Genomic DNA, 25,729 nt, shown 5'->3' with positions numbered 1-25,729 from the left:
TTACTTCAGACATGACCATTGAAAGCGGCACACCGTATTTATGTGGTGTGAATATTTCTCAGCAAAGATCGATGTTGGAGACGCGTTTTGATCGCCTGTGCAGTGGAACCCATCGACACACCTTCGATAGCACATCATCTTGAGGGAATCACTTCCATTTTTCCCAAGAGGTAAGTGTATATCCTCGTTTCCGGTAGAAATGCTGCATATTGTCCTAATGTTCCATTAGCAACCCTCTAGCGATCTGAATTACTCGCTATTCAATAATTATCTACCCCAACACACGATTTGTCACTGTTTTATCACTTACACAACCACCATTTCGGGTTCAATGTAGTATAAATTTTGGTACCTTCGCACGATGTTTCGTATTTATTATGGGGTTTTACACTCCTGGAAATTGAAATAAGAACACCGTGAATTCATTGTCCCAGGAAGGGGAAACTTTATTGACACATTCCTGGGGTCAGATACATCACATGATCACACTGACAGAACCACAGGCACATAGACACAGGCAACACAGCATGCACAATGTCGGCACTAGTACAGTGTATATCCACCTTTCGCAGCAATGCAGGCTGCTATTCTCCCATGGAGACGATCGTAGAGATGCTGGATGTAGTCCTGTGGAACGGCTTGCCATGCCATTTCCACCTGGCGCCTCAGTTGGACCAGCGTTCGTGCTGGACGTGCAGACCGCGTGAGACGACGCTTCATCCAGTCCCAAACATGCTCAATGGGGGACAGATCCGGAGATCTTGCTGGCCAGGGTAGTTGACTTACACCTTCTAGAGCACGTTGGGTGGCACGGGATACATGCGGACGTACATTGTCCTGTTGGAACAGCAAGTTCCCTTGCCGGTCTAGGAATGGTAGAACGATGGGTTCGATGACGGTTTGGATGTACCGTGCACTATTCAGTGTCCCCTCGACGATCACCAGTGGTGTACGGCCAGTGTAGGAGATCGCTCCCCACACCATGATGCCGGGTGTTGGCCCTGTGTGCTTCGGTCGTATGCAGTCCTGATTGTGGCGCTCACCTGCACGGCGCCAAACACGCATACGACCATCATTGGCACCAAGGCAGAAGCGACTCTCATCGCTGAAGACGACACGTCTCCATTCGTCCCTCCATTCACGCCTGTCGCGACACCACTGGAGGCGGGCTGCACGATGTTGGGGCGTGAGCGGAAGACGGCCTAACGGTGTGCGGGACCGTAGCCCAGCTTCATGGAGACGGTTGCGAATGGTCCTCGCCGATACCCCAGGAGCAACAGTGTCCCTAATTTGCTGGGAAGTGGCGGTGCGGTCCCCTACGGCACTGCGTAGGATCCTACGGTCTTGGCGTGCATCCGTGCGTCGCTGCGGTCCGGTCCCAGGTCGACGGGCACGTGCACCTTCCGCCGACCACTGGCGACAACATCGATGTACTGTGGAGACCTCACGCCCCACGTGTTGAGCAATTCGGCGGTACGTCCACCCGGCCTCCCGCATGCCCACTATACGCCCTCGCTCAAAGTCCGTCAACTGCACATACGGTTCACGTCCACTCTGTCGCGGCATGCTACCAGTGTTAAAGACTGCGATGGAGCTCCGTATGCCACGGCAAACTGGCTGACACTGACGGCGGCGGTGCACAAATGCTGCGCAGCTAGTGCCATTCGACGGCCAACACCGCGGTTCCTGGTGTGTCCGCTGTGCCGTGCGTGTGATCATTGCTTGTACAGCCCTCTCGCAGTGTCCGGAGCAAGTATGGTGTGTCTGACACACCGGTGTCAATGTGTTCTTTTTTCCATTTCCAGGAGTGTATATTTGCTGGCTTTCTGTTAAAGTCATTTTATTCACAATTTTTTTCAACCAGTCATATTCTTACGATTTTTATCCATCCTGCTATCAGCCTTGAAAATCATGGTGTGGATCATGGTGTGGAATTCATATATAATAAAGTTGACAAATGTCAGGTTAGAGAAAAGCCACTACAGCATATCACTCCTAAAGTATGTCAGTGCAAAGTAGCTAATATTAGAAACGATTCAAGTGCAAAACAGAGACTCACCTAAAAAGAGTATAGGAAGAACCTCTAGTTACAAGTTTCACGTCGCCTGTACACTACCATTCGTGTTGCTGAGTAGTATTTTCTGTGTGTTTGTGATGTTAACTTTGTGAACAGGGTATAACATTACATATCTGCATGGCATTGTGCTGTATTCAGATGGTACATAGCACGCAGTGCAGTGTTTCTGTGTAAATGTTTCCAGTCATTGACAGGACATCATTCTCTGCCATTTCACTAGTCACTTAGTTGTAAAAGTTTACGTCCATCTTTTACTCTCTTCCCAAAATAACTTGTAGCATTAAAATACGTTAAGCACGGTGGGTATTCAGCAACGTGTAAGCCTGAGATGCACTTTTTCACCCAATTAAAACAATCTTACACCTGCACAGGTGAAAACATTTAGCTTCATAATAAACATAAAAATGAGTCGATGCCATAAAAATTCAGATTAATATGCGTGTCCGTGTGGAAATCGATAAATGCAATTTGAGCGAGTGTAGGTCCTGAGCATCCACGTGTTGTAGATGTAATGCTTATTCCAAAGCGAAGTCAGGGTACAAGTTGTTTCATGTGTTTTAGTACAGTCAGTGATCAGTTGACGGTTATTCTCGTCGCTGGTGCTTATCTTTTCTGATGTTCGTTTAATGGTTTTGTGTAAGATGTTAGCCTGGGCACAAAGCTTGAATCTTATTCGTTCTATGATTTGTGGGTAAGTAACGAGTTTGGAATGCATGTGGTGATACATCGCCCTCGATAAAGTAACGCCCACTTCCTTTTCTTTTTCCATTTCAGCTGTGAAGATTTGGGTGAGTCCTGAGTAAAGTATAGCTTCCTACTTCACAATTTTGCGTGCTTTTCGGATTGTTGTCATAATGCAATTTTCTAAGATGCGCTTGATGAGTGAGTGCAATGGACACGAATTTTACCTATTTTTCACAGCATTCTGCTTGTCTTGGAAATTCCGAAAGAGGATCTACCCACTCTTTGCCTTCTTTCACATTCAACATCAAGTCTACAGGACTGTATAGCCCAGTCAACGAAGACAAAAAATGGCGATTAGGGGAAAAATTCGTGTACTCGCAAATTTTTGTATAGTGATAGAGGGGAGTGTCGTGAACAACATACTAAACCTCCTCACCTGTAATTGGAGTGGTGGGGTGGGGGGCGTTTAAAGGTCACTTTTTTACGTTTCTATTGAATAACTAGAAAACTGTGACTTCTAGAGAAATGTTTCCCGGTACAAAATTTCCTACAAAAGAGGCTCTATTCATTTTTTTCTGTAGGACCAATAGTTTTCGCGTTACAAGGGGTGGAAAAATGCCAAATTTAAGAAAACAGTCTCTTAATGGTATAAATTAATCTTTATTTCTGAATGAAGCTGATTGAGACCAAATATTAAATGGCTATAACTCATTTGCATACAGTGGAACAGTACTGAGGGATAAATTTTGTTCTGAGGATGTGACAGGTGGCAGCAGGTGTGAGTGAAGTTTGGAGGGAAGTAGGGGGGTGGGGGGGGGCGGTGGAGGGTAGAAGATGATGATGGAACGCGTGACGTGGAACGATGTCAAGCACTTCCCTTACTTGTGCGTCTGCAAAACGAAGAGAGATTAGTGAGTCCTCACTCCAGCTACCCCGTTGCGTCGCAAGAAGCAACTACAGGATGTTTCACCAAGGAATACCGACCCTTCCACAGTGCACCTCGTAAATCACTGGTGACGCACAGCGCAGACACACCTGGAGACTCTCGATGTTTTACAAAATGCGTTGTACGAGGACACGTGTAATAAGTATTTATTTTCCACAAATGCATTAACACTAAATGGGATGCTGATATCAGTTGTTACTAGAACTACACATATAAACAGAATCTACGTACATCTCTACACACCATTTTGAACTGGTAGGACAGATACAACAGTGGCTCAACAACCCCATACTGCCTACTAAATGGGGATGGAAGCGAGGGCGGACGGATAGCTCCATCCAATGACTACCAAAGACAAAGCAGTACCTGAAGCTATACTGAACACCATCTTTTTCCGATGTTCTACTGAGTGTTGGGGACGACGCGGAAGCCGAAAAGCAGGAATCATATGCCCAGTGGTTTGCGGCACGTGCCATGGTACGTGTACAAATGGTGCACTGTTGAGCGACCTGGAAGATGATGACGACGATGATGAGACTGTTGTTGATTCTTGAAATGTGCAAATTGAAGCTAAGATGTTGTTTTATAATAAACAATGTGTATTTTCTGTTATTCCCAAGTTCATTGGGCATTAAATATTAATTTTACAACATTAAAACACCGTTTTTTTTAATTGTGGCTTTTACACCCCTTATAACGCGGAAAATATTAGTCCTAGAGAAAAAATTAATAGAAGCTTTTTTGTACGAAATTCAACGTACTTTAATTTTGTACTGGGAAGCAGTGTCGCTAGAAGCCATGCTTTTCGAGTTGTTCAAGAAAAACGTGAATAAGTGCCCTTTAAACCCCCACCCCCGCCCGCCACCCCAACGCTACACGCTACAGGTAAGGAGTTTCAGTATGTTGTCCACGACACTTCGCCAGATTCAAATCCTGCCTGGGGCATGCATGTATGTGATGTCTTCAGGTTAGTTAGGTTCAAGTAGTTCTAAGTCTAGGGGACTGATGACCTCCGATGTTAAGTCCCAGAGCCATTTGAACCATTTTGAATCCGTATTTCGCGATCGAGACGTCTCTTCACCCTCGACAGGTGACTGTGTGGCGTGCAATGTCCAGTCACGGAAGAATCGGAGCGATATTCCTTGATGTCACGGTGACAACCGAACGGTACGTGAAGGTTTTGAAGGATGATGCCGTCCCCATTATCCAAAGTGACCCTGATTTCGACTAGATGTGGTTCTTGTAAAAACGGAGATCGACCCCACCGAAGAAAGAGAGTCTTTGATGTCCTGGAGGAGCACTTTGGGGACTGGAGAACCCAGGGGCCACTGGCAAGAGCCTCGATTCGCCGCCATATTCTCCAGATCTGAACACGTGTGACCCTTTTTTGTGGGTCTATATTAAAAACAAAGTGCACAGCAGTAACACCAAAAGCATTGCTGAGCTGAAAACAGCGTTTCAGGAGGTCAACGGCAGCATCGATGTTCCGGCATTTCTGCGGGTCATGCAGAGTTTCGCTCTTCGTGAGCACCACATCGTTGCCAATGATGGCAGGCATATCGAACATATCATAACCTAAAACTGAATATCTGTAGTAGCGTTTACATTTACTATATTCAAAGTGTGAGCACGCAGTGGTTTCTAACTGATTTACGTTTTCTTCATATAGTTCAATAACTGTCACCCTATAAATAGGAAGATGCTTCACTAGCTGCTCACTGTAAATCAAGATAATGCACCCAGTGAGTGTGCTGATCGTGCGTACATGTGCATATGAAACTGTTTAATTCACATACTACTCGTTCACACGGATTTACTCGTGGGTTAAAGAGTGATATTGAAATTATTTGTATGCCATTTTCTCACATAAACACTCTCTGTTCGTAGCCACTGAAGCAAGATGCATTGTCCGTTAGCAATGTCTTGGGTTTTCCTACTGTGAGAATAATCATTTCTTGAATTTCAAAAAATTTCTGTACCTGTAACGGACTTCGCAGGGGATATAGCCTTACAAACTTGGAAAAAAGTCTTATAATGTAATAACATATTTGATACCTCCACAGGAGTTCGGGCATGGAACGGCAACAGGAACATCTCCGATGTCAAGTAGTTTTCCAGGCAAAATAGTGTGCAATTCAGTCTTACTAGTTTTGTTGATGGATTTTGCTTTGTGACAGATTACACAAGTGCTTACTAATCGATGTACTATACATCGTATATTGGGAAAATATCAAAACAGGTTACGCTTTCTTATATACTTTGTGACACTTTAGGGCGCCGAGGAGTGATAAAAATACCAACTGAGCCTATCTACACTTTCATATGGTGTGGCCACACGCGCCAAGAGTTTGTATTTGGATGCCTCCTATGACACAGTACAGTGTTAGTGCTACATTGTTCCAAACTGCTTGTATTATGTTGAAACTTCCTGGCAGATTAAAACTGTGTGCCGGTCCGAGACTCGAACTCAGGACCTTTGCCTTTTGCGGGCAAGTGCTCTACCATCTGAGCTACCCAAGCACGACTCACGCCGCGTCCTCACACCTTTACTTACGCCAGTATCTCGTCTCCTACTTTCCAAACTTCACAGAAGCTCTCCTGCGAACCTTGCAGAATAGGCGATACAGAAATGTGTAATACGTCTTAACAATAGTCTTCTATGAAGAATAAAATAGAGATGTTTAATCCTCTGGAGGATAGCCTACGTCGACAAATGGCAGTACTGAGCTGACTCCTGGTTGACAGTTCTTCGTTTTGTCACTAAAATCATGTTCGTTTTAATGATGATCATTTTTGTCAGAGATAGCATTAAGACCAAAACGCAATAACAGCCAGCACATCAAAAACCGACAAGCTTCGCTGTTATCGCTCTGCATATAAACTGTTGATATTGGTGCCCCACTTTAACAAAAAGCACCTAAAGCCTCTGGGCGTATATACACTAACGTAGCATTCTTTGCTAACTCAACCAGAGGGTCTGCAACTCTGTATCTCTAATGCAGTAAAAACTATGCAGAATATCCTAAATACCAACTTATGTTCTATCCAGTTCCACGTTTTCTTATTGGAACACTTAGAAGATGTAAAAAATCGACTAAGGAAAGTGCATGCACTCCGATTACCGGTAACCAAGAGTATTCGGGGATTTTAATTTTCCATTTTATTTTCTGCATTTATAGAGGTTTATAAACGAGACCCTCCGACACTGTCTACTAGATCATTTATATACATTGTACACGGTAACGGCCCAATAACGCTCCCTTTGGGTACTCCGTAAATTACCTTTACAGCTGTCGATTTTGTTCCGCTCTTGCGATAGTCGGTAAGTTCGATTTTTTTCAGTAAACAGCCGTGCTGGACGATGTCAAACGCCTCCTGCAGTCAAGAAGAACGGCATAAACCTGCGCATCGTTGTCTGCAGTCCTGCAGATCTCAGGGAGGAACAGAGGAGCTGAGTTTTGCAGGAGCTCTGTTTACGAATCCATCTTGATTTTTAATGGGACGATTTTCGTTCTCCAAAAACGCCAAAATTCTTGAGCATAAAACATATTCCACAGTTCTGCAACAGATTGACGTCAACAATATTGGTCTATAATTGTGTCCATCGTCCTACGACTCATCTTGAAAACAAGGATAACCTGACCTTTTTCTAGTTGCTAGGTACCCCTCCTTGCTTCCTCGAACTACACAGAAAAAAATAGTTCAAGTGGCTAATATCGTGTAGGGCCCCCGCGAACACGCACAAGTCCCGCAATACGACGTCGCATGGACTCGACTAATGTCTGAAGCAATGCTGGAGGAATTCAAACCAAAAATCCTGCAGGACTGTCCATACATCTGTAAGAGTAAGAGAGGTTGGAGACTTCTTCTCAACAGCAAGTTGCAAGGCATCCCAGATCTGCTCAATAATGCTCATGTCTGGGAAGTCTGGTGGCCAGCGGAGGTGTTTAAACTCAGAAGAGTGTTCTGGAGCGTCTGTAGGAATCCTGGACGTGTGGGGTGTCGCATTATCCCGGTGGAATCGCCCAAGTCTGTCGGAATGCACTACGGACATGAATGGATGAAGGTGATCAGATAGGATGCTTACGTACGTGTCACCTGTCGGAGTCGTATCTAGACGTATCAAGGGTCCCACATCACTCCGACCGCACGCGCTCCACACCACTACATTTGAAACGAGACACTTCCGACCATACAACATGTTTCCAGTCATCATCTGTCCAATGTCGACGTTGACGGGCCCAGGTGAGGCGAAAAAGCTTTGTGTCGTGTCATCAAGGGTACAAGTCATGAAGCCCATATCGATGATGTTTCGTTGAATGGTTCGCACGCTGACTCTTGTTGATGGTCTATCATTGGAATCTGCAGCAATTTGCGCAAGGTTTGCAGTTATTTCATGTTGAACGATTCTCTTAAGTCGTCGGCAGCAGACCCAAAGGACGACCTAAGCAACGTTGGGCTGATACAATTTATAAAGACCTTAAATGCGTGAACATCCTCCCAGATGCAGCCCGTGATAGAGCGAAATGGAGACAACGGTTCCATGTAGCGGACCCTGCAGGCAAGCGGGACAAACGCTGAAGGAAAAGAAGAAGAACGATTCTCTTCAGTCGTCGTTGGTCCCGTCCTTGCAGGATCTTTTTCCGGCCGCAGCGATTTCTGAGATTTGATGTTTTAAAGGATTACAGATATTCACGGTACACTCGTGAAACGGTCGTACAGGAAAATTCCCACTTTATCGCTACTTCGGAGATGCTGTGTCCCGTCGCTGGTGCACCGACTGTAACACCATTTTCAAACTCACTTTTATCTTGATAATCTGCCATTGTAGCTGCAGTAACCGATCTAACAAGTGCGCCAGACGCTTGATGTCTTATATAGACGTTTCCGGCCGCACTGCCGTATTCTGCCTGTTAACATATCTCTAAATTTGAAAACGCATGCCTATATCAGTGTCTTTGGCTCTTCAGTATATGATAAACTGATGCTAGAAGAGGAGCAAGTTCTTTCGTATGATCTTTGTAGAAGTTTTGATCGCTTGACTATCCAAGCCACGCCCAGGTAGTTCAAGTCGCCTCCTGCTACAACGGTATGATCAGGAAAGCTGTGTACGACATTCTGCAAGCTGTCTCCTGACCAGAAAAGCATCCGATTACCACTTTTGGCCGACCTTTGCCTCACCCAGATTAATTCACATTCGGGATCCGTGATAACCTTGCTAGATGTAATCGAATTATTTACTGCAATAAATACGCCGCCACCAGTGGCGACTAACCTGTCCTTACGATAAATATTCCAAACTGAACTTTGGATTCCGTTGCTATTCACTTCGGTTTCAACCAACTATCTGCTCCTAATACTACGTGGGGCCGTTCTTTAGATGGTCCTGCATTTTACTGAAGTTAAACTTTTCCGTATGCGATCTACAAGGACGAGCATTCTCGGAGAACACTGTGGCCGCATATTCGATTTTGGTGGGGAATACGTCTGATCCACAGTAGCCGCTTCCTGCGTGTAGTGCACGCCAGACCCATTACGAGGTATCCTACAGTTGACCACCCGAAAGCGTAGGTCGAAAAATTCGCAGAATCGTCTCAGCGTCTGGTTTAGACGTTTCACTCTGCTCCAAACCAGAGGGCCGGGATCAACTGTGGGTACGATGAGACACATAGTGAGCGTAGAATGTGCCCAGTGTGCGATATAGTTGCCTTCGCCAAATCAGCTGTCCCTCGAAAAGAAGCGGAGGATGGCCTCAGAACTCAAGCGGCAGGTGTCGTTAGTGCCGACCTGTGCTAGTATTTGCAGCCGGCTGCACCCAGTCCACACGACAGCCGCCGGCAGAGCCTGCTCCACGTCTCGGACGAGACCCCCCAGCAAATATACCGAGCGCACAGTGGCATTCCCTCGCGCCTTGCCTGCCGTTCCTCTAAGAGCCACCATCAGTCGCCTACTGTTGGAGCTACCAATGACTACAGTATCTGCCCTCTGCACTTGTCCGGACTGGATAGGAAAATCGGACGCTGGCCCAACAGGACAGGCATGCCGTGCTGACGCAGACATCAACTCTGGGTAGCACCTCGTACCTGCTGATAAGACGTAAGGAGCCACCCGTGTGTTGCATTCCAGCTTTTGCCTTCTGCCAAGTAACTCGCGAATCCACCACTGTCTGCCACTAACCCTCGAGTGGAAACTGACCAGTTAGATGTTCAGCGTCAGAAGGGACAGCGACAGCCATGTGACCAGGTATTCCAACTGCCGTTGATGTTGTATGTGCCGGCCGCAGTGGCCAAGCGGTTCTAGGCGCTTCAGTCTGTAACCACGCGATCGCTGCGATCGCATGTTCGAATCCTGCCTTGGACATGGATGTTTGTGACTTCCTTAGGTTATTTAGGTTTAAGCAGTTCTAAGTTCTAGGCGACTGATGACCTCAGCTGTTGTCCCATAGTGCTCAGAGCCATTTGAACCATTTTTGATGTTGTATGTGTCGTCACAGGCGCCATAATGCCACCGCAGCTTTGAGCAGAGCTACAAGCCTGTGGACCGTGGCCAACACAGCTGTCTACAGATGGCTGGCAGGCAGTTTCCCATGTTTCTGCACACAACAAGCACAATCCGTATCCACATTATACTTCCTAAAGAAACTGAATAAACTCTCAAACAATACAAACAAAGCAGTGAGGAGTATCTGACAAAGTTGAAACAGACCACCGCAGAAGAGAAATCACCTGACAATAGCGTTACTGGCGATGGAATCTACTCAATATATCAACGAGGGGAACAAACCAATACTAGACGCACCCCTGCAGCGTTCTCACTACAGTCTAAGATGAATTGTAGGTCACTAAACACGTCAGATCACAGCCAGAGAACGAACTAAGCAGATCCAAATGGGAGTGGAGATCGTCAGGTCATCATTTCGTCACAAAAATAGTACAACTGAGCTAAGAGTTTGCAAATGGTTAAGCTAGTTCCTCAGATTTGATTTCCATATGCTACATACGTCTTGGACATTTTCAGAACATACTAAGCTCCAGCAGCTGCATCCGATCAGTATTCTTCGTTATAAAACGAACAAGAAGTTAGAATCTGCACCAGCTATGACAGATGCTCATGGAGCGGAATTTTTGTAAGAATCAGTACGCGTAAAGCTGTATTTCCGATAGATAAAGCCAACACACCAATCTACGATCCGCTAACTAACAATGTAAACGATTCCCACCTCCACCATAATCCAAATTGCGTGATTTACGGAGGTTATACTGGGTAGACATTTGGTGGAAGAAGAAGAATTGCTCTTGAAACCACTCTGTAGATATCCTGACTGGATGGGTAATCTGTAGCATGGTTGAATGCTAAATAAACCACCCATGTCTGGTAGAGTAACCAGGAGGTAAATTGTCCAACTTATCTTTGAAAAACGTGTTGCAATGTGGGTGAGGAGCGCAGTAATCTCTTTCCTCTTTCCTAACTAACCACATGTGGAAGGGGAACACACTCGTGAAGGATTATTAAGATGGGTGGGAATTATAGCTCACCCAATAAGATACTACACTGAAGTGCCAAAGAAAGTAGTACAGGCATGCGTATTCAAAAACAGATATAGGTAAACAGGCATAATACGGCAATGCAGTCGGCAAAGCCTATATAAGACAACAAGTGTCTTGCGCAATTGTTAGATCAGTTACTGCTGCTACAATGGCAGGTTATCAAGATTTCAGTGAGTTTGAACGTGGTGTTATAGTCGGCGCACTAGTGATAGCACACAGCATCTCCGAGATAGCGATGAAGAGGCGATTTTCTCGCAGGACCATTTCACGAGTATAGTCTGAATATCAGGAATCCGATAAAACATCAAATCTCCGACATCGCTGCGGCCGGGAGAAGATCCTGCAAGAACGGGAACAACGAAGAGTTAAGAGAATCGTTCAACGTGACGGAAGTTCAGCCCTTTCGCAAATTGCTGCGGATTTCAACGCTGGGCCATCAACGAGTGTCAGCGTGCGAACCATTCAACAAAACATCGTCAATACGGGCTTTCGGAGCCGAAGGCCCACTGGTGTACCCTTGACGACTGCACGACACAAAGCTTTACGCTTCGTCCGGTACCGTCAACTTCAACACTGGAGTGCTGATTACTGAAAACGCGTTGCCTGGTCGGACCAGTCTCGTTTCAAATTGTATCGAACCGGTGGACATGTGCGGGTATGGAGACAACCTCTTGAATCCATGGACCCTGCGTGTCAGCAGCAGACCCTTCAAGCTGGTGGAGGCTCTGTAATGGTGTGCGCTGTGTGCAGATGGAGTAATATGGGACACCTGATATATCTAGATACGACTCTGACAGGTGACACGTACGTAAGCATCCAGTCTGGTCATCTGTATCCATTCATGAACATTTTGTATTCCGACGGACTTGGGCAATTCCAGCAGGTCAATGCGACATCCCACACGTGAAGAACTGGTATAGAGTGGCCACAAGAACACTCTTCTGTGTTTAAACACTTCCGCTGGCCACCAAACTCCCAGACATGAACATTATCGAGCATATCTGGGATGCCTCGCAACGTGCTCTTCAGAAGAGATCTTCATCCCCTCGTACTCACGGATTTATGGAGAACCCTGCATGATTCATGGTGTGAATTCCCTCCAGCAATTCTTCAGACATTAATCGAGTCCATGCCACGAGGTAGTGCGGCACTTCTGGGGACCCTACACAATATTTGGCAGGTGTACTAGTTTCTTTGGCTCTTCAGTGTAAATTTTTTAGCAATAAAGTACGATAGAGTACCACAACTTGAGGTTACAGACCCAAACGAATTCATACCAAAATATGTTACCATTCCTCTAACTGGCTAAGTTGTAAAGACAACAAACAAGGAGCTGCGAGTAAAAAAGTGCGAGTGCACAAAAGGCTTAGTACATTACGCACAAAATACTTTATTTAATAAACTAAACAAAATGTTTCTTTTTCTTTTGAACACGTGAAATTTAACAGTCCCAAATGAATAGACCAAAACTAGTGCAAGATTTAGCACTTGCATACTGAGGAACTTCCAGGTGAGATTTAACATCGTAACATTATGTACACCATCAGATGAATTAAGCAGAGCACAATTTAGATACAACCGTTGATGAAACAAATAGAAAAGACGTCAGTTCTAAAAATAAATACGCCACTCATCACTAAACACTTTTCAGTCCATCATCTGACACCCGTGAGCCCAGTAAATCAAAACAACCAATTGGTAGTTATTAAAAAAATGTGAGATATAAGCTTCAGAGAGAAATTACTTCAGCTGTGTATGTTGGGTGCAAACGTTTCAAAATAATTGTATAAAAGCATGTATAAACAAAAGCCTTCAACTAAAACAACAAGCAGTAAAATTAATCGTGACTAGAAAAATAAATTACAGAAGATGAGCACAACTAATATTCATAAATTATAATCCGACCGCAATCTTGATGTACAGGAATTACTCTGACATTAACAGACACAAACCATTAGCAATGTAAGTTAACCAAACACTGACCAGTAAACTCTTAGACTAAAATTGGATATAGCTGTAACCTAAAACGCATAAAATAAAGAAGCCTGTGGCATAGTGGTTAGCACAAATAACTGTTCACACTTTCTGAACACTATTCGCTCACAACACAAGTCCAGCCAGCACCGATGATCATGGTTCAATAATCCGACTTCGCCCGTGAATTCTGTAGCAACCAGCACCGATCATCATGGCTCAGAAATTTCACTTTTTCCAGGAAGTCTGTTGCAAAAAACAGCTGGTTTAAAGCTTGACTAACAACGGCAGCCAGAAGGAGAAGATGTGTTGGTACCACCGGCGGTTTGGCGACAAGGCAACGAGGTGTACAAGACCGAGTGCGTACCCAAACGGCGACGGCGGTCGGCAGTAGGCGCGTCAGTTCGCGAGAACCAACAGAAGGGCCTTCAGCAGGAGGTAGGCATAACGAGGGACCAAGGCTTGTGAGTAATTTGTCAACGTTATCCACCCCTTCACAGAGATTATATGTTACAAGCGTGAGGTCGTGTCGTTACTGACTGACTGTGTCAAATGTCAGTGCACTGCCATTCACGGATTATCAAACTATCACCAAGACGTCACAGGTGCACCACACGGCAGCAAATGCGTCACCGATAACGATTTATGGCACCTACGAAATGGAGGTGGATTTAGGATTCAAACAGAGTTGCCATTGGAGCTTTGTGCTAGCAGAGGTGTCAGACGATATACACTCCTGGAAATTGAAATAAGAACACCGTGAATTCATTGTCCCAGGAAGGGGAAACTTTATTGACACATTCCTGGGGTCAGATACATCACATGATCACACTGACAGAACCACAGGCACATAGACACAGGCAACAGAGCATGCACAATGTCGGCACTAGTACAGTGTATATCCACCTTTCGCAGCAATGCAGGCTGCTATTCTCCCATGGAGACGATCGTAGAGATGCTGGATGTAGTCCTGTGGAACGGCTTGCCATGCCATTTCCACCTGGCGCCTCAGTTAGACCAGCGTTCGTGCTGGACGTGCAGACCGCGTGAGACGACGCTTCATCCAGTCCCAAACATGCTCAATGGGGGACAGATCCGGAGATCTTGCTGGCCAGGGTAGTTGACTTACACCTTCTAGAGCACGTTGGGTGGCATGGGATACATGCGGACGTGCATTGTCCTGTTGGAACAGCAAGTTCCCTTGCCGGTCTAGGAATGCTAGAACGATGGGTTCGATGACGGTTTGGATGTACCGTGCACTATTCAGTGTCCCCTCGACGATCACCAGTGGTGTACGGCCAGTGTAGGAGATTGCTCCCCACACCATGATGCCGGGTGTTGGCCCTGTGTGCCTCGGTCGTATGCAGTCCTGATTGTGGCGCTCACCTGCACGGCGCCAAACACGCATACGACCATCATTGGCACCAAGGCAGAAGCGACTCTCATCGCTGAAGACGACACGTCTCCATTCGTCCCTCCATTCACGCCTGTCGCGACACCACTGGAGGCGGGCTGCACGATGTTGGGGCGTGAGCGGAAGACGGCCTAACGGTGTGCGGGACCGTAGCCCAGCTTCATGGAGACGGTTGCGAATGGTCCTCGCCGATACCCCAGGAGCAACAGTGTCCCTAATTTGCTGGGAAGTGGCGGTGTGGTCCCCTACGGCACTGCGTAGGATCCTACGGTCTTGGCGTGCATCCGTGCGTCGCTGCGGTCCGGTCCCAGGTCGACGGGCACGTGCACCTTCCGCCGACCACTGGCGACAACATCGATGTACTGTGGAGACCTCACGCCCCACGTGTTGAGCAATTCGGCGGTACGTCCACCCGGCCTCCCGCATGCCCACTATACGCCCTCGCTCAAAGTCCGTCAACTGCACATACGGTTCACGTCCACGCTGTCGCGGCATGCTACCAGTGTTAAAGACTGCGATGGAGCTCCGTATGCCACGGCAAACTGGCTGACACTGACGGCGGCGGTGCACAAATGCTGCGCAGCTAGCGCCATTCGACGGCCAACACCGCGGTTCCTGGTGTGTCCGCTGTGCCGTGCGTGTGATCATTGCTTGTACAGCCCTCTCGCAGTGTCCGGAGCAAGTATGGTGGGTCTGACACACCGGTGTCAATGTGTTCTTTTTTCCATTTCCAGGAGTGTATTAGTCGCCAGCTCCCCGTGAGACATGAGAACCGAGATAAATATCGGTGCTGCATAAAGAGGTGATGAAGTCATCATCGGTACTAGTGGACGAGGCATACTTCGCACCACAGGCTACATCCACAAAGAGGTGGCAAGGGGCCAAAATGGCAGCACGAGAGCACTTCAGTCCGGTCACATAGTATCACAACGACCAAGAAGGTTAGTTTTCTAGTGGCAAAGGCCAAATTCGAGTTCGTTAAAAACGGCTATGCTCCTTAGTTCCGACAGCCCATGGACACATCCGTCACTTGTGGTGACTATCGAAAATAAACCGCCCGCACAGTTTCAGACCGTCACCCGGTACGCAATCTAAGGATTTTACTAACCTCCTCACAGGATCGACAGTCTTTAGCGTGACTGACTGTAAGAAAGCATACCATCAAATACCAGTCGCAGAGGTGGATATACCAAAGACGCAATCACAGTACCTTTCTGCTTGTTCCAGTTCGTCCGAATGGCTTTCAGCCCCAAAAGAGCGGCGCAGACGTGGCAGAGCTTTGTGGACGAGGTACTGTGGGGTTTAAACTGTTTTTTTCGCGTACCTATATGATGTATTGGTGTCCTCAAAAATAAAAATGTTGCTTTAAGAACACTTCAGGTCCGTTTTCGAATGAATTAAGCAATGTGGAATAGTTGTCGGCAAGGAGAATGTACCTCCAATAAGGTGCAGGTAATATTTTTGCGTCACACAGTGTCGGCAGACGAAATACGCCCCCTGACGGATAAAACAGCCGTTATCGAAGAAATATCTCGACTAACCGGTTACTAAGAACTTAGAAAACTTTTAGGGGCAGTAAATTTGTACTGACGATACCTGTCACAGGCAGTCGAGGTTCAGGTATCCTTGACAGCGGCACTGGCAGGATAAAACACGACTGGCAAGCGGCCCGTGAAGGGGACCCCAGACATGTAAAAGGCATCTCACCAAGTGAAAACGGATCTGAGGGAAGCGGTTCTCGTGGTACACCCAGTACTGCATACACCGTTGGCTACAGTGGTCGACACAAGTCAACGTACAGTAGGAGCAGCCCACCATCAATTTGAAGGAAATCACTAGCAGCCTGTGGGTTTCTTTCCACGCAAACCCACAACAGTGCCGGTCAAATGGAGTGAACCTCTGGCGATGTTCGAAGCTGTTAAGTATTTTAATCCTTACATTGAGGCCAGAGCAACTCATTATTTATACGGACCACAAATCTATTACATTCTCACTCAGCGAACCTAATGAGACTGCTGTCCACGACAAGCCCGACAACTAGATTCACTGGCCAGTTCACGACAGATTTTCGACGTTGTGAGAGTGGAAAACTTCGCAGCAGGTTTCTGGTCAAGGGTCAATACCATCGCGTAGACAACTTATTCTCAATATTTGGCAGCTGACGGGCCACGAACCCCCAACTACGAGAGTACCGGCAGGACGTCACTACTAGACTGAAACTTCAGCAAGAAGGCCACCAGGACGAAGGTTAGCATTTGTTGAGAAATGTCACGAGGTAAACCTCGACCTCTTATTTCTGAAAAAGCTGCGGAAGGTGACCTTTGATAGCATTCAAAGCTGGCGCACCGTACTGCGAACAGTACTGTAAAGCCGGCCGCTGTGGCCGAGCGGTTCTAGGCGCTTCAGTCTGGAACCGCGTGACCGCTACGGTCGCAGGTTCGAAAGCTGCTTCGGGCATGGATGTGTGTAATGTCCTTAGGTTTAAGTAGTTCTAAGTTCTAGGGGACTGATGACCACAGATGTTAAGTCCAATAGTGCTCAGAGCCATTTGAACCAGTACTGTAAAACTGCTGTTGGACCATTTTGTGTGGCCAAGCAATGAGAAAGGTTACCTCAGGTTGGTAAAAACATTTATGGCATTCCAAAAATTCAAGGTCGGACAACATGTGCAGGAACCAGTAGCAGTGTTCAACATGTACGAATCGGCTCGCACACGTTCAGCTGGATATCGTAGGACCGCTATCTCCCTCAAAAGGGTAGCGTTATTGTTTACTGCTGTACAGCGGTTCAAGTGATGGGCGGAAGCAGTGTCATTGGCCGATATATCGGCGGAGAGAGTAGCACAAGTGGTTTTGGCGCTTTGGATTGCTCGTTTGGGTTGCCCCCTACATGTGACCACAGACCAGAGCCGCCAATTTGAATCGACCTTTTTTTTTTTAGAGCTGCCAAAGTTGTGTCGATTCCGGCACCTCCCTGAGAGTTATGGCACGGTCAAGCGTTGGCGCAGAACCTTGAAGGCTGCCTCGCTGGGCCATGCCGAGAGCTCGACTTCAGCCTTACCAGTGGTGTTGCTCAGATTATTGACTGCTTGTTAACCAGATTTAGGAGCTTCCACAGCAGAACTGATTTATGGGGAAACCCTACGCCTGCCACCAGAAGCTGCACCATCGGCAGCAAAGGATGGAGACACGCCCTACGTTCTGCAGCAAGTAAGAGAACACATTTCCGAACCAGGTCCAGCAACGGGTTCTCGGTACGCAGAGGGCACACAGGTAGTACACAAAGACCTGGGGCACTGTTCCCATGTGTGGTTACGGACAGATCTAATACGACCTCCCCTGCAACCGCCTTACTCTCGGTCATACAAGGTATTAGCAAGAGACAGCCACACGATCAAGACCGAGTTTCACGGAAACCAGCTAACCGTCTCCGTAGACTGAATGAAACCTGCCCACATGCTGTTGCCCGAGACAGAGGCGGGGTAGCATCGACAGATAGACACGGTCCCTGTACCTCTGGAATGGCAGAAAGGTGACGTGGGTAGGGAGCCCACTACCCTCAACGAGTCCAGCAGCCATGGAGGAGGAGCCGCGGATGTCTCTGAGACGTTCTATAGCCGGTCGACGTGTAGCGCACGAGTATCCGTACGTCCACGGAGCTCTGCTGTACCGCGGTGGACTGTGGAGGAGTCGCGTCACACTGCACGTTGGTGTTTATTCCGTGCAAGAAAACAGAGCCAGCTGTTTATTCTTTGTTGTATTTGTGTTTCCTTGTTTTTGAAAAAACGCCGCTACTTATATGGAACTGATTCAGTGTTTTGCGAGTCAAGCTACAGCTTTCCTGAAACAATATTTTTCCGAAACTAATTATATGGATGCTGACAAGGGAAACTCCTCATCCCACCCTCCTCAGATTCAGTGATAAAACGGCCCAGTGGTTAGGCCGTCAAAAACCGAACACAAATCAAGGAAGAAAACGGGAAGAGCGTGTACTGAACTGTGAAAAAAGAAACGAAACAGAACCACAGTGAACAGTCCGTTCTTGTGATGTGCAACATCGAGCGAAGATACGGCCTGTGGTCATGTGGTAACGGAGCTGAACTGCGAAGGGGGAGATCTGTGTTCAAATTTCCCTCGTGCTCCATATTTTTTTCTCAAAATTATCAATTTTCCGTCCAGTCATTCACGACTCTGTTCGCTGTATTCAAATTTGTGCCTTTGCCGAGGTGTAACGTCTGTTTGCAACAGTGAGGTGTAAGGAAGGGACTTCCAGACGTACGTACCTTCTATTGGTTCCACAGAAGTATCACATGTTACGGCGCTTTTGTTTAGTTTTGGAAGTTTTGACTATTGAACTCCTTTGTTTTAGCATAGTTTAAAACCGCTTATTTGGTGTTTTCATTTCTGTGAGAGGCCATTTCGTCTGCTCTCACCATTCATGACATTTACTTGCGACGGTAACATACTCTTGACTCATATTCTGTAACAAATGTATGTTGCGTAGACTACAGGAAGAGTATAGACACGTCAAAGCCCGGACGGAAAGTTCAAAATATTGCGTAAAAAAAATTTGAGCACAAAACAGATTCGAATACGGATCTCCCACTTTCCAGCCGAACACCGTCACTATGGAACCACTATGCCGTGGTCCTTGCAACTCGCTCAGTGTTGCAGATCTTGAGTTTGGACCGTTCCTGTTTCTATTTTGCTTCTTTTTACACATTTCAGTGCACCTTCTTCCTATTCTCATGCTTGATCTGTGTTCAGTTTCCGACGGCCCATCCACTGGGACATTTCACCGATAAATCTGATAGGGAGTTCCCATTGTGAGGAGCGCTATATTCTTTGTGACTTAGATTAGCACCTAACACTATCACTTGTCGTTTGATGGATTCGAAGTCAATTACCATAATTTTAGTAATGTCTTCGGATTTTCTGTCCAACAATCATTTGTGGAAAATTCACTACTTTCCATATAAGACTGACTGATTTCAACATAAAATTCGATGATATTGATACAAAATTAAATGATTTCGACGAACGATTTTGGTATAAAATTCTTTGATTTCGGGACAAAAATGGCTCACTTCGACGTAAAATAGACTGATTTTGGAGGCGAATAATGGATTAGCAGCGTTCGATATCTAAAGTATGATAGAATATATTGCAGTTAGGAGTTTGCGATTGCATTACAAGTTCAAGTAAATTTAGATGTTGTGACAATACGTGGCATGATCACACTGCCAAGATCTATTATTTTCTGACCTTTCCACATTTAGTTTCTCTTAAACTGATGACCTCCATTCCCATTTACATCTGCTTAAAAACAGTGGTTATACTACATCAACATTTGCTGTACTAGGTATTGTGTACCTTGTTATTCGCAATTTCTTAAGAAAATAGTACCATGAACTGTCACTATTCCAATAAAAAGAAATGTATGGAATAGACTTAAGCCTGTTAAGGACGTTACTCCTTCAACTGCAGTTAGAGAGTGAAGTCAAAAATTCGAAAAAATCCTGAGTGTTTGGCGAAAACAATTGCTATGAAGGAAGACTATAAACTGTTACTTGAAACAGAGCGCACCATTCCCGACGTACTCACAAGGCTTACAAATTATTTTAAGTATGGTGTACGAAAAGAATCTGAATATGAACGGGGACCACGATATTCTGGTTTGTGAGACCACATATCTATATTTTAACAAATATACGAAATTACGAATTTCATTCATACCCTGTAAAAGTATGCGACCGAACTCGATGACACCAAAGTATTAAGATGCTGGAATTATGCGTTAAAAAATCTTCCTCATCCAGTCACACTCCTTTAGACCGAACTTGATGTCCTGTAAGTTGTTAGCGACTTGAGTCAAAGAATTTTTTGCGATACCCAGTCCACATTGACGCTTTCTAGCTGCTTTTAATTTAAGCCTCTTCACGTACGTTTCGCTTATTATTAAATGACGTCCTACTACAGTCACTATGTCTACAAAAGATTGTATGTAATTATGGATGTAGATATGTCGCCTACATATTTTCCCGATTCATCTTACTGGAATCGTCGAAAATTTACTTCTCTCGGAGCCCATTTATCTATCAGCTCCGTCACTGAATGGTCAGCGTATATGACCGCCACGCAGAGGACCCGCTGTCGGATACTCAGTACTGCGAAGGATTTTCCCTTGGTGGGAGGACAGGTATCGGGTGCTGCCTTCGTTTGGTGACGCCAGCTGAGGAGCTCCACGGTCTGGAAAGTCGACAAAACGGACGCGAGGGCGGCGTGCTCACGGCATACCGCTCCGTACCGCATTCAGCACGCTGCTCTAAGGCAGAGGAAGACGCGGTGGCCGGTCGGCGTTGCTTGGCCCTTCAAGGCCTGTACGAGAAACTCGTTCTAGAGCCCGTTTATCGTATACTAGCTCGGATCCCGCTGCTTTGCTGGCGTAGACTGTAAGGTCTACGTAGACTTTTCTTTCTTTTCTGTAATCGAATTTTTAAGTTGTTCACAAATTGCAACATCTTTTCATAGAAACATGGTCTGTTCCGATTGTACTTCTGACCAAAAAGCTATTCTGTTACCTGGAGCCCCAAGTATTCCTTAATCGTATATTTTGCGTTCTTGTTGCGATACTTCCACTAGAACTTTCATTCCCTAACACATATATCTTTACATCTAACCGAGAAGCCAAGTACCAGTTTTCATAGATTTAACTTTAAATTTTTTAAATGTAATTAAATATTTCATAAATTTTAGTATTCTATTTTACTCCCTTAGTGGTTTACAGACGAATAGAAAAACTGGCAGATGCAGACCTCGGGGAAGATCAGTGTGGATTCCGTAGAAATGTTGGAACACGTGAGGCAATACTGACCCTACGACTTATCTTAGAAGATACATTAAGGAAACGCAAACCCACATTTCTAGCGTTTGTACACTAAGAGAAAGCTTTTGACAATGTTGACTGAAATACTATCTCTTTCAAATTCCGAAGGTGGCAGGTACCAAATACAGGGAGCGAAAGGCTATTTACAATTTGTACAGAAAGCAGATGGCAATTACGTCGAGGGGCATGAAAGGGAATCAGTGGTTAGGAATACAGTGAGACAGGGTTGTAGCCTATTCCTGATGTCAATCAATCTGTATTTGAGCAAGCAGGAAAGGAAACGAAAGAAAAATTTGGAGTAGAAATTAAAATCCATGGAGAAGAAATAAAAACTTTGAGGTTTGCCGATGATATTGTAATTCTGTCAGAGATAGCAAAGGACCTGGAAGAGCAGCTGAACTGAATGGACAATGTCTTGAAAGGAGGATATAAGATGAACATCAGCAAAAGCAAAACGAGGTTAATGAAATGTAGTCGAATTAAGTCGGGTGATACTGAGGGAATTAGATTAGCAAATGAGACACTTAAGGTAGTAAAGGAGTTTTGCTATTTGGGGAGAATAATAACTTATGATGGTCGAAGTAGAGAGGATATAAAATATAGACTGGCAATGGTAAGGAAAGCGTTTCTGAGGAAGAGAAATTTGTTAACATCGAGTATATATTTAAGTGTCAGGAAGTCGTTTCTGAAAGTATTTGAATGGAGTGTAGCTATGTATGGAAGTGAAACATGGACGATAAATAGTTTGGACAAGAAGGGAATAGAAGCTACCGAAATGTGGTGCTACAGAAGAATGCTGAAGTTTAGATGGGTGGATCACAACTAAAGAGGAGGTACTGAATAGAATTGGCGAGAAGAGAAATTTGAGGCACAACTTGATTAGAAGAAGGGGTCGGTTGATCACAACTAAAGAGGAGGTACTGAATAGAATTGGCGAGAAGAGAAATTTGAGGCACAACTTGACTAGAAGAAGGGGTCGGTTGGTAGCACATGTTCTGAGGCATCAAGGGATCACCAATTTAGTATTGGAGGGCAGCGTGGAGGGTGAAAATCGTAGAGGGAGACCAAGACATGAATACATTGGGCAGATTCAGAAGGATGTAGGTTGCAGTAGGTTCTGGGAGATGAAGAAGCTTGCACAAGATAGAGTAGCTTGGAGAGCTGTATCAAACCATTCTGTCGACTGAATACCACAGCAACAGTGGTCAAATCACCAGAAATGCTAAAAAATGGATTTTTTCAGTTGAAATTGAGAAGCCAGATACCAATATTCATAGATATAGCTTAAAAATTCTTACAGAATGAAATATTTTCATAATACATTTCACCTTCTTTTTCACCTCCTTCAGGGTTGACTATCCGAAAACAGTGAAATGCATATTTTTTTTCAAATTTCTAACAGAAGCCAAACATAAATTTGCATAAATTTATATTAAAAATGCTTGCATAATGAAATAGTTCCATAAAAACTTTCATCACCTATTTCACCCCAGTAGAGTCTCAATTTCCAAAAACAGGTAAGGGGGCTTTTTATTTCTAGCCAAGAATCCAAATTCAAATTTTTATAGATTTAGCTCCAAAATGTTTTCATAATGAAATATTTCATGAAACATCCCCTTAGGGTTTGAATTTCCAAAAACACTGAAACACGTATATTCTTTTATTTTTAACCCAGAAGTCAAATACTAGATTTCATAGATCTAAATATAATTAGTGATCCTTTAATAATGACTTATTTTCAAAAACCTTTCATCCACTATTTAACCCGCCCCCCCCCCCCCCATAGGAGTTAAGTTTCAAAAAATGCTGAAACACGTATTTCTTTACTTCTGACCGATTTTCATAGGTCTAGTTTCAAAATTGCTTTAATACCAACATGTTTTCAAACACCTTCAGCCCTGTTTCACCCCCTTAGCTGCGTAATTTCGAGAAACCCTACTTAAACGATGCCTACAGTATAAGATCAACGCCCCTGCAAATTTCAAATTCCTTTCCTTAAAGCACTGAAGAGCCAAAGAAACTAGTACACCTGCCGAATATCGTGTAGCGCCCCCACGAGCACGCAGAAGTACGGTAACACAACATGGCATGGACTCGGCTAATGTCTGAACTATTGCTGGAGGGAATTCACACCATGAATCCTGCAGGTCTGTCCATAAATCCGTAAGAGTACGAGTAGGTGGAGATCTTTCCGAACAGCACGTTGCAAGGCATCCCAGGTCTGCTCAATAATGTTCGTGTCTGGAGAGGTTGGTGGCCAGCGGAAGTGTTTAAACTCAGAAGAGTGTTCCTGTAGAAACTCCATACCAGTTGTTGACGTGTGGTATATCGCGTTGACCTGCTGGAATTGCCCAAGTCCGTCGAAATGCATAATGGATCTGAATGATTGCATGTGATCAGACAGGATGCTTACGTACGTGTCACCTGTCAGAGTCGTATCTAGACGTGTCAGGAGTCCCACATCACTCCAACTGCAAACGTCCCACACCATTACAGATCCTCCACCAGCTTGAACAGTCCCCTGTTGACATGCAGGGTCCATGGATTCATGAGGTTGTTTCCATACCATTACACGTCCATCCGCTCGATACAATTTGAGACGAGACTCGTCCCACCTGGCTACATGTTGCCAGTCATCTACAGTGCAATGTCGAGATTTATGGGCCCAGGCGACGCTTAAAGCTTTGTGTCGTGCAGTAATCAAGGGTACACAAGTGGACTTTCGGCTCCGAAAGCCCGTTTCGATAATGTTTCGTTGAATGGTTCGCACGCTATTTGCTGATAGTACAGCATTGAAGTTCGCAACAATTTGCGCAAGGATTGTACTTATTTCTTGTCGAACGATTCTCTTCAATCGTTTGCATTCCCGTTCTTACAGGATCTTTTTCCCGCCACAACGATGTCGGAGATTTGATGTATTACCGGTTTCGTGATATTCGCGGTATACTCGTGAAACGATGGTACGGGAAAATTCCCACTTTATTGCTACCTCGAAGATGCTGTGTCCCATCGCTCGTGCGCCGACTATAACACCACGTTCAAACTAACTTCAATCTTGTTAATATGCCATTGTAGCACCTGTAACCGATCTTACAAGTGCGCCAGACACTTGTTGTCTTATATAGGTGTTGCCGACGGCAGCGTCGTGTCTGACTGTTTACATATCTCTATATTTGAATACGCAGTCCTATACCAGTTTCTTTGGGGCTTCAGTGTAGTTTGGGCTGAGCTGTGATAAGTCAATGAGTGAGTCAGTCAGTCGGGGCGTTGTCTTTCATATATAGAAATGCTGGCACCTTGCATCTATTTTAATTGTATTGTTCCCATGTGGGAGAAATAGTAGTTTCGCATCGTGCAGATGACCTTGGCGAATTTATCACATAAATAATTGTTAAATGCACCACAAATCTCCTACTTTAACATTCAACGCTGCTCTTATTGTAATTATTGTCAAAAAATTCGGCTTGGTTCTCCTAAAGAAGATAATCAAAGTCACTTTAAAAAGACACCAAGACAGATACTTTAGTAAAGATACGACACTAAATTTACTCCTTAGCTTGGTGTTTTGGAGTGTAGAGTAGTACTGTGTCCACAAAAACAAAGCAAGTTACATGTTGTTCAAATGGTTCAAATCGCTCTGAGCACTATGGGACTTAATTTCTGAGGTCATCAGTCCCCTAGAACTTAGAACTACTTAAACCCAACTAACCTAAGGACATCAGACACATCCATGCCCACGGCAGGATTCGAACCTGCGACCGTAGCGGTAGCGCGGTTCCAGACTGTAGCGCCTAGAATCGCTTTTTTTTATGCCAGCTGCTCTCGATCCTCTGACATTATGAACAGAAACAACGCACGCTACCGCTTTTTTTTAGATTACCACTTTTTTCTTTTTTTATGATGTGAGAAAAAAAATAAAATAAAAATAAAAACGCAGTTCCTCCGCTTTATGGTTCAACAACGCGACCACTTCTTTTTTTTTTTTTTGGAAACAAGAAGGCAGGGTAAACAAACAATCTTTATTCGTACAATTGTGCTGTCCTAGGGATAAGAAAAGTATCGAGACAGCAAAAACAATTTGGAAACCATAAAATCAACGCAAAGGCCGCACTCTTTTCTTTTTTAAGAGGAACAAAGTAAATGACAATCCTTGTCACGGGCGGGAGTGAAAATGAAGTTATCATCTGCATCACAATCCCTGC

General features: G+C 45.1%; 1 protein-coding gene across 1 annotated transcript in view; it reads left to right on the top strand.

The window, feature by feature from the left end:
• LOC126413256 (lachesin-like) overlaps positions 1-25,729 on the top strand; it is a 325,953-nt gene that overhangs the window by 268,225 nt on the left and 31,999 nt on the right. Inside the window, exon 6 of the mRNA XM_050083157.1 lies at positions 17,742-17,851. Coding sequence (XP_049939114.1) covers positions 17,742-17,851 — 110 coding nt within the window. The remainder of the gene's footprint in view (positions 1-17,741; positions 17,852-25,729) is intronic.

The sequence above is a fragment of the Schistocerca serialis genome, chromosome 7 (assembly GCF_023864345.2).
Source record: "Schistocerca serialis cubense isolate TAMUIC-IGC-003099 chromosome 7, iqSchSeri2.2, whole genome shotgun sequence".
Lineage (NCBI taxonomy): Eukaryota > Metazoa > Arthropoda > Insecta > Orthoptera > Acrididae > Schistocerca > Schistocerca serialis.
The sequence above is the reverse complement of the archived record's forward strand: the minus strand, read 5'-3'. Positions and strand labels throughout refer to the sequence as shown.